Genomic DNA, 10649 nt, shown 5'->3' on the forward strand with positions numbered 1-10649 from the left:
ATCCTGTGGTAACGTCAGACTATCCTTATTCTTAGAAAACACACACTTGAAGTACTACACACACACACACACACACACACACACACACACACACACACGAGCAAATGTTAAAGCAAACTGTGAATGACTGGTTAATTTGGTTTAAGTGTAATGTGTTCTTGAATTCACTCTGCTGGTTGGATGGGGGTTAATCAACTGGGTTGTGGTTCTAAATTCCATGTTCCTGGAATACCCTTTCTAATTCTTCCCACTGAGTAATCCTACCCATTCTTTAAAAATAAAGAAAACATTTCAAATCTCATCTCCATAAAGGCCACACTAGCCTCCCCAGCTAGAAGTGATCTTTCTGCCTATTTCTCACTATTCCTGTTAACTATGTCTTTTGACTCCTACTAAACTGCCATCTCTCTAACAAGGGTGAGGATCCTGGTATCTTAATTCTCTATATTCCTTCACTGTAATAAGGACGCTGAGGTCCAAAGATTAACTGATTTGCCCAAAGTCACATAACTAGCTAAGAGCCAAGATTAAAATAAAAAGCATCTCTTTATATCCCCCCAATGATCCAAAAACATTCTTAGTCTATTTACTGTAAGATGCTACTACTCTTCAGGGCCATTTTTTGAGCATCAACCACATGCCAGGCACCATTGTAGGAGGTTCCCACATGTTATCATTTGAAATATCCTGTGTCTATATGTACACACTTGTGTTCTTAGCTTATATAGTCTCCACAAATATTAAATACACATACTTAGTGCGATAGTGATTTACAAGAAAGTTATAAGAAATGATTAATAAGGTTATTCAGATGACCTAATATGTATTTCTCAGATAAATTTGGTCTTCGTTCACAGTTCCTGAAAACGCTTGCAAGCTGTAAAGGTGCAATGGTATTTTGTTATTAATGACGGTGACTGGTAGAACCATCCCCCATCCCCCACCCCCCCCACCCCCCGCCAAAAAGTGCAGCTGGTTTCCAGGAGACCACCCCAGCTTCTGGGGAGGTGAGAGGGGCTGGAAGTTGGACAGACCAAAGACTTAATCAATCGTGACTATAAAAATTTTATTTCTCTCTTCAGGGAGCTTCCACACGTGGGAAACCAGAACACTTCTGTTATATGAGGGTGGGGGAACCCCCCTTACACACACACATTGTAATTGGGTATGCGAACTTTATTATTGTTTTTTTTTAATTTTAGAGAAAGAGAGAGGGAGAGAATGGGGGAGAGGCAGAGGGAGAATTTTAAACAAGCTCCATGCTCAGTGCAGAGCTTGATGCAGGGCTCAATCCCACGACCCTGGGATCATGACCTGAGATGAAATGAACAGTTGGACATTCAACCAATGAGCCACGCAGGCACCCTGGAATTGGGTCTAGGAACTTTAAAAGACTTCTCTATTACTAATGGCCTATGTCTACTATCAGCCTTCTCAATCTTGTCTCCAAATAATCACCTTGCTTTCTTCCTCATGCATAAAACATGACTTATAAACACAGATGCAAAGAACTCTTGAGAATCCTCTTACTTTAAGACTGCCGCTGAGCAGTAGCATCTCCCCAAGAGCTTCGACTTCAGTATCTCCCCCATCCTTATATTTGCAGATGGACTTTCCGTCATAGTCTGTTATTAAAAGTATTGCTCTACATGGGTTTTTACTTTCATTCATTCGTTCACAAAATATTTGTTAAAAATATATATATAGATATATGTGCCTGTGTGTGTCTGTGTGCGCACACCAGATCACAATTCTGATCACAGTTATTACAGTGGATTACGAAACAAGGAGGTTCTTGTCTTCGTCCATTTAAGTGGGGGAGACAGATAATAAATAACATCAGGTACTATGGGAGGTTTGAAGCAAAACAGAGCAGGTAACACAACAGAGAGTAGAGGGAAAGGCAGCATTTGAGAACAAAGATCTCTCTGCGATAGTAATGTCTGAACAGAGAATTACCTGGAATCCTTCAGAAATTAGTATTTGTCTACTTGAGAGCAACAACCAGTTCTGGCCATAACGAGGATCCTGGTAATTAGTTTTACACCAACTTTTAATAAATAAAATCAATCTGGCTGAAAGTCTGAGATTTAACCCTTCTCAGGCCAATACTGTGACTCAAACTGCTCACGAGTTTAAAAACCAAAAAAACACGGGGCGCCTGGGTGGCGCAGTCGGTTAAGCGTCCGACTTCAGCCAGGTCACGATCTCGCGCTCCGTGAGTTCGAGCCCCGCGTCAGGCTCTGGGCTGATGGCTCGGAGCCTGGAACCTGTTTCCGATTCTGTGTCTCCCTCTCTCTCTGCCCTTCCCCCGTTCATGCTCTGTCTCTCTCTGTCCCAAAAATAATAAACGTTAAAAAAAAAAAAAAAATTAAAAAAAAAAAAAAACCAAAAAAACAAAGAGGACACGGTCTTATTTTGTTAGTTATGAATAAAACATGCATACAATTACCAATGGCTTCAAGGATACACACCAGACCTTAACGATATTTATTTCTTTACTACATATGCCAGCCATATATTCTCAAGTTATAAGAAAGGAAAAAATTATACGAGAACACAACTTATCAGAGTATGTGACTGTGACTTTAATTTTTAAACTTTTGTTAAGACTGCACATATCAAATTCACAAATCAGAAATCCCTTATTACATCATGTACAAATTCCCATCTGGTGATTACTCCAACAATAGCGGGAAATCAAGTTAGGGTCTTCTTTTGCTAAAATAACAAATAATTCAATACACTCCCTTCAAGGATCAAAAACCAATATATTTGATAACTAATGATGATAAAAAGGCCCACCTGAAAGTAACTTTAAAAACTTGAACAGCTTAAAGTAGCTCACTTTAAGTCAGAAGACATAAAGAAGAACTAATGATGCTCTCACGCAGTCATTTGAATTATTAGCAATTTCCATCTTGAAGAACCTTATCCATTCTTCAAAAACTCCCCATTCAAATCTTGCCTCCATAAGCCAACCTCGCGCCTCTAGCATCACTGTCCTCTCTCCATCTGCCTCATGCACTCTTACCTTCAGCAACTCCTTGCAGCTGTCAAGCCCAATATCCACAAGAATGCCTTTCACCTTTCTTCGTACCTTCCTGATGTTGTCAAGATTTTCCACAGGAATTTGAAACATTTTTGAATCTTTCCTTAAAAAGAAAGAAAACAAAACTGAGTACCTGTATCTATATCTTTAACAGAGTTCATAAAACACTAAGAACAGAGTAATTTTCAACAAATTATGCTAGGACAACTACATATCCATATGCCAAAAAATGAAGTTCGACTCTTTCTTACCACCATACACAAAAATCAACTCAAAAATGTATCATACACCTCTGTGTTAAGAGCTTAAACCTTAAATCTCAAAAGAAAACAGGCATAAATCTTCGTGACCTTGGATTTGGCATCGGATCCTTAGATATGACACCAAAAACCACTAACAACTAAAGAAAGAGTTGGACTTCATCAAAATAAAATACTTTTACACCTCAAAGAAAACCATCAAAAAAGTAAAAAGAGAATCCCACAAAAATGGGAGGAAACATTTGCAAATCGTATTTCTGAGAAGGAACTTCTATCCAGAACATATTAAGAAAATACCTCATAACTCAATAACTAAAAGACAAAGAACCCAACTTAAAAATGGACAAAAGATCTGAATATTTCTCCAAAGATAATACGCAAATAGCCATTAAGCACAGGAAAAGACGCTAAACAACATCAGCTGTGGAAATGAAACTCAAAACCACAATGAAATATGTAACTTTACACCTACTAAAATGGCTATAATTTTAAACAAAAGAAAAAAGAAAACAAAGACAACAGCGCTGGACAGGATAGGGAGCTACTGGACCTCTCATACCTGGAGGGAATCGTGTAAAATGGTGCAACCAGTTTGGAAAATAGTCTGGCAGTTCCTCAAAAGATTGAATACATAAGTATCACATGAACCATTGATTCCACTCAAGAGAAATTAAAAACATGCATCCAAACAAAAACCTGTTCACAAATGTTCACAGCAGCATTATTCATAATAGCCAAAAAGTGGAAACAACCCACATGTCCATCAACTGATGAATGGATCAATAAAATGTGGTATATCCATACACTGAAATATTTGGTCATAAAAAGAAATAAAATACTGACACGTGCTATGATGTGGATTAGCCCTGAGGAACACTGTACTAAGTAAAAGAAGCCAGACATGCAGGACCACATATTCTAAGATTCCATTCTTATCAAGCATCCAGAACAAATTTATGGAGACAGAAAGTAGCATATTAGTTGTCTAGGGCTGAAGAGGAACTCTACGGTGATGGCTAAGGAGCAACACCAATGTTCTAAAAATCAAATGTGACGATGTATGCACAACTCTGTGAATATACTGGAGGACGGTGAATTATTCACTTTAAACAGGTGAATTGTACGGTATGTAAATTACATTTCCATAAAGCTGTTTTTTTCATGTTTATTTTTTTATTTTTGAGAGAGAGAATGAGAGGGGCGGGGCGGGGGGGGGGGGAACAAGAGGATCTGAAGCAGGCTCTGTGCCAACAGCAGAGACCAAAACACGGGGCTTGAACTCACAAGTTGAGCTTAACCAACTGAGCCACCCAGGCACCCCTCCATAAAGCTATTTTTAAAATATCTGAAAAGGCATAAAATTAAACTAAACCCTGCGGTACTTGACCAGAATAGGAGGTACAGGTGTGACCTTATTGTTTTTAATATATACTTAAATAAAAAATAAGTACAACCGTAAATGTGTGTGTATATATTCCATAGCTTTGTCACTAAGATGGCCTAGAAGCAGCTGCACACTCCAGTAGCAGTGAGCACTCCTAAGGCCCAAATCTTACTTTCTAAATAGAACTTTCCATTAAAAACAGAACCAGGACTCCTTAGAGAAATGGCTGATTCTAGGGCTGGATCATGGAAAAGACAAGATGAGCTGAGATTGTCCTGTACCAGAAAATAAGGAAGTTGCTCAAAGAATGAAGAGACATGTAAAAAGGACTCAAAAGAAGCCAGGTTAAAGAAGTTCCCACAACCCAAATATGGGACAATTTGGGCATCCAATAGATTACAACCCGTGCCAACGAATTTTCCAAAGACAACGCGACAATATCTCCCATCCCACGTGCCGTTTTAAAACATGATCTCGACAGGCCTCCTCAAAGGTGGGGCACAGATGCCCTTGGACCTGGGCAGAACTTTTGTGGCTGCCTCAACCAACGAAGTATGGCAGAAGCAATGCCACGTGACTTACCAGACTAGAGCACCAAAATGCCACACGCTTCTGCCTGTCTAGGAGCCTTCACTCTTGAAATTCAGACACCACATCGTGAGGAAACCTAACTGGCCCACGTGGAGAGACTACATGGAAATGCTCCGACATCAAGCACCAGACACGTGAACGAAGACACTTCTAGACACCTGCCTATCATGTCACCTCGGCCTTAGAGTCTTCCCGGATGAGGAATCAAACAAGTCATCTCCCCTGCTCCTGCCTGAACTCTGGATTCAAAGAATGAGAGTTTCAGAAAATGTTTTATTCTATGAAGTTTTGAGGTGCTTTGGTATATAGCAACAGTGACTAAAATATAATCCACCAGAACATAAATTTAAGTCCATGGTGATTTAAACAAATACACTGAAACTCTGATCAGGAATGGGATATGTACATGATTTCCAAGCGGCTCCCTAAATATTACTTAATAATAACCAAGAGTAATTCACAGAAGTCTGGTAGACTTCTTAGCCCAAATTAAGAGACCCTGTACAAAATAGCCTATATTTATCCAGTGCCCAGACCATACAAGGTAGCGCTACTCATAACAGCCAAAAGATGGAAACAATTTAAGTGTCCACAGAATGGTAAATGGATAAACAAAACATGGTACACCCATACAACACAATGCTACTTGGCATTAAAAACTAGGCACTGATGCATGTCACAACAGGAATGAATCTCAAAAACATACTAAATGAAAGAAGGCAGACGCAAAAGTCCTCACTGTCTGACTCCATGTACGTGAAACATTTACAAGACAACTCTAGAGATAGAAGGTAGGTAGCTGTCAGCTGGGAGTGGGAACACGTTATTGGAGTGTGCCAGAAATGTTGTATCATTAGACTGTGGTGATAGTCATACAACTCTATATGAATTATACACTTATAAAAAAAGATCATGAAGAAAAAAAAAAAAGTTACAGAGAGGGAAGGAGGCAAATGTAAGAGACTCTTAAATACTGAGAACTGAGAGGATGGGGGGGGGGGGGGTGATGGGCATTGAGGAGGGCACCTGTTGGGATGAGCACTGGGTGTTATATAGAAACCAACTTGACAATCAATTATATAAAAAATAAAAATTAAAAAAATCATTAAGAAAAACTGAAGACCATTTCCCACTGAATCAGTTCCCACTGAAAGATACTAAAAATAAGTAAATACAATGGGCCAGTCTAACTGGATTCTTTTACTAGAAATGTTATCGGAGCTGGCAAGACTTCGTGGGATCTGAGGGTTCCATGGTAATCATGTATTTATTTCCTGACTCGGCTGTACTCTGGATATGCAGGATGCTTCTCTTGTGCTAAACGACATTGGGGGTAATGTGGCATCTTGTTTGGCAACTTACTTTCAAATATTTCAGGGGGAAAAGTTCTTTGTATTATACTTGCAACTTTGTATAAATCTGCAACTATTTCAAAAAGCTTTTTGGTGGCGCCTGGGTAGCTCAGTCAGTTAAGCATCAGACTCTTGATTTTGGTTCAGGTCATGATCTCACACAGTTTATAGATCAAGCCCTGCGTCCAGCTCTGCACTCACAGTGCAGAGCCTGCTTGGGATTCTCTCTCCCTCTCTGTCGCTCAAAAATAAATAAATAAACAAACCTAAAAAAAAATAATTTAAAAAAAGGTTGGGTTTTTTTTAATGTATAAGCTATCAAAGCTAAAAAAGTCAAATTCAAGTTAAAGAACACCAGGTAAAATAATGAATGCCAATTTTTTATCAAAATAACTTTTAAAGATTGATAATATCTATTGATAGTGAAACTAAGTACACAAATCATAATTTATACATGTTTAGAGGGTAATTTGGCCATATCTCAAGATTTAAAAAAAATTTTTTTAACGTTTTATTCAGCTATTATATTGATTTATTTGAGAGAGAGAGAGAGAGAGAGAGAGAGAGAGAGCGCGAGCAAGCAGGGGAGGGGCAGAGAGGGAGACACAGAATCCAAAGCAGGTTCCAGGCTCTGAGGTGTCAGCACAGAGCCCGATGCGGGGCTCGAACCCACTGACGGGGACCTAAGCCGAAGTCAGAGCTCAACCAGCTGAGCCACCCAGGTGCCCATATAGCCAAAGATTTTAAATGACAATTTCTATGAGTCAGCAATTCCACTTTCACACCCCTCTTGTAACCCCTCCTCCCGCAGCATAAACCTGGTGCCCCTCCAAGTTCACACTTCTTGCACGCACCAGGTTGCAATTATCTATTTATATATCCATTTCTCCTACTCGACTGAACTTCTCAGAGTAGGAATCATGTTTTATTTGCATGTCTGGGGCCTATCACTGAGTGTAATATACAGCAAGTGTTCACAGTAAATGAACAAGAAATTAAATAAAACAGGCTAAGAATCATAAGACATGCAGACAAAGGTTCAGAAAGGTTATGGAGGATTAGAGCTGGAGCCCAAGACAGTCTAAGTGAACAGACCAGCATCAAAAACCGACTGAGGTAAAGGAAAAGTCAATGTATTTGGCAAAAGGTAAGTAAAACCAAAAAGGCAGCCTAGAATCAAATGAGCGGGTTTGGGGGGAAGAGGGGTTAACATGTAAGAGGGAGAGTCTCAGGGTGGGTACAAAGGAAACGCAAAGTTCCTCAGAAGCTATCCTGAAATGAGTTTTCCAAACCCCATTATCTAGGTCAGAAGTGTATCTCAGGCTCCAAAGGAGAGACTGAAGGATCATGCAGCACTTTATAACTGAAGGATATTAAGTCACAGGAAATAAAGTAAAATACTAAAATTATTGGAAATGAAATGCACCGAACTGGGTTCTAGCTTTCAGAAGCCTCACCTCACAGAGGAGCTGTCAGGAGCCTCGTGACGGTGTCCCTAAAAACTAAACCCGAGGTCACTGTCAAGCCCACACTGGCTCCTATGGCCAGAGCAAGGCCCAACTGAACAGTCATTAGATGCTTTCCACTCAACTCCACCAGACTCGCTTTCGTTTCCCCCCTAGAGTTCCATCACCCTCCCTGCCTTTGGGGCTCTTCTTGCCCAGAGCCAGCTGCTGGTTAGAAGTGTCCAAGATTAAAGCCACCACCCACATGTACCTGAAACAAGGAAGCTAACTTTGTCACTTGCAAAGAAGTATGGCTTCACATAGTAAGCACTGGTCTTACAGGGTTTTCACAAGCACCGCGTACAGGTATTGGTGGCCTTTCAGCAGCACTAGCTTAGGGGCTGGACTACTGTCACAGGCTGCTTCCTGGAGGCTGCTGCGGACTGCTAGCAGGCCCCATAGCTACTTGTTCAAGGCTTGGAGTAGGGCCAGGAACTGTCAGTCTTCTTCCTTGAATCTGGAGAATAGGCACTTTTTATTTTCAGACAGAGGTGCCCCCATTCCCACACCATTGCTAAGGCGGTCCCCCCCCCCAAAACAAGTACATTAAATCCTTCTCCGCCACGAAACAGGAGACTAATGCAGCTGCACTCCTCTATCAGTCTCAGTTCACTGATCACCAAAAATCCCACTGATGTGCACAATAGTATTTCCCAAAGGGGCATGTGTAGGGTTTCCTTTGTTGTTTTTTAGCATCTTGATCATTTAAGAACACTCCATTCTGGAAAAAATAACACTTCAAAAAATAGCCGTTCAGGTAATAGACGAAACTTTTCAAGCCAGAGAACCCTTGTTCTTGTGAAATCTAAGTTCCAAAAGGGTTTCACATGAGAGGCAACACTACACACTAGCCTCACCGGCAAAGACTCTGGAACTGGGGGGCACCTGGTGGCTGAGTCAGGGAAGCCTCCGGCTGGATTTCAGCTCAGGTCACGATCTCACCGTCCAGGGGTCTGAGCCCCGCTCGGGCTCTGCGCTGACGGTGTACAGCCCGCGTGGGATTCGTTTGCTCTCCCTCCCTCTGCCCCTCCCCTGCTCACTTGTTCTCCCAAAATAAACAAACAAACATTTAAAAACACACGTATATTCTTTAACCGTACTTCCTGGGTTCAAATCAACTCCACAATTTATAAGCTGTAAAAATCTGGCAAATTACTTAATCCCAGGGCCTCGGGTGACCGTAAAACAGGAGCGCACAACCTCGGAAGCAGTTGGTGAGGATGAGTGAGTGAATACAAGAAAGGCACAAGCCCTGTGCTTGCTATCATCTACCTTCAAAATCCTAATGAAACGTCCCGGCCACTGGAATGATACAGGACTTGCTTTTCAAGCAACTTGAGAAACACGTAATGCCCGTGCCCTACGTGAGAGCACAATTCGAAGGCCCCCGGCCGCCTCCTCACCGGGACACACTGCCTGGCACAGGGCGGCAGCCAGCGGAGGGCAGGGCAGAAATGCGGCCGCGCACACGCGCATCATGAGCACACGCGCACCAGGAGCACGCGCGCATCGAGAGCACACGCGCAGCAGGAGCACACGCGCACAAAGCTCACAGGTGCCCCGGGGCCGCTCCAGGTGACAGCCTGGCCACAAGTCGGCCTCCGTCTCCCGTAACCAATCAACATCCAGCCACTCCCCCTCGGTCACACAAGTCAACGGGTCCCCCACTCCTGGCCGTCTCGCAAGCGGCACCCCTTCCCCTTTCCCGTACAGATCCGTGGTGCCACGCGTGAAGACCAGCGGCTCAGCGGTCCCAGCTCCAACCGAATTATCAAAGTTCGTTCACAAAACCGCCAGTCACGCCTCCATCACTTACCTCGGACCAGAGCGGAGCCTGCTCTCGTCACCTCCACTTTTACTCGCGGTCCCCCCCACCCCCAGCCGTGCGCAGCCCCCATCAGACCTGTGTGGCCCACCGGCCCAGCTCCCGCCGCGGGCGCCTCGTGGCGCCAGGGCCCGGGGCCGCTCGTTCGATTCCATCAGAACCAGCGTTAACCGCATTCTAGCAAGCCTTCCACTCAAACGCAGAGAAAACACTTCAAATAGTTAACTATCATCAGGCAACTGCGCACTACTCGAACTGGCAGGTAGCATTTTTGACGTCCCAAAGCCCAACGTTCGCAGGAAACTCGCAAACACCATCTCTGCCGGCGCAGGCAGCGGAGGCACACGGAAAGTTACAATTTTAATGTCAACATCTGCATATCCATCGTCGCCATTCACGTCAACAGCTCCGGAGTGGCTGTCGCGGTCCGGGGCTGCTCCAACGGCCCCTCTCCGCCGGAGGACAAGCGCCCCCGGGCAAACCTCGGGGCGGCCGTGCCCGCCCGGTCGACGTTAGCGGCCGCCCCCGGCTGCTCCGAGAACAGGCTCCGGGGGGAAGCTCGGGGGACTCGGCGCGGCGGGAGGCGCGCCCCGCGGAGACCGCCCTCACCTCGCCCCGGCCCGCGCGTCCCTCGGCTCCGCTCCGCCCGGCCCGCCCCTCACGCCCCCGCCCCCGCCGCC

The 10649-nt window shown here is 43.7% G+C and overlaps 1 protein-coding gene across 3 annotated transcripts in view; it reads right to left on the bottom strand.

The window, feature by feature from the left end:
* ADNP2 (ADNP homeobox 2) overlaps positions 1 to 10552 on the bottom strand; it is a 31457-nt gene extending 20905 nt beyond the window's left edge. The window contains exons 1-2 of one of the 3 annotated variants that reach the window (XM_040478506.1): positions 10326 to 10552; positions 3035 to 3155 (exon numbers count right to left, since the gene is read on the bottom strand). In XM_040478506.1, coding sequence (XP_040334440.1) covers positions 3035 to 3155; positions 10326 to 10363 — 159 coding nt within the window. In that variant the 5' untranslated portion in view covers positions 10364 to 10552. Of the gene's footprint in view, positions 1 to 3034; positions 3156 to 9001; positions 9651 to 9960; positions 9981 to 10325 lie in introns of those variants that run through there. The other 2 variants (XM_040478504.1, XM_040478507.1) reach the window with 2 other exon arrangements.
* Positions 10553 to 10649: the final 97 nt, after the last annotated feature.

The sequence above is a fragment of the Herpailurus yagouaroundi genome, unplaced genomic scaffold (assembly GCF_014898765.1).
Source record: "Herpailurus yagouaroundi ecotype Mexico unplaced genomic scaffold, PumYag 142, whole genome shotgun sequence".
NCBI lineage: Eukaryota > Metazoa > Chordata > Mammalia > Carnivora > Felidae > Herpailurus > Herpailurus yagouaroundi.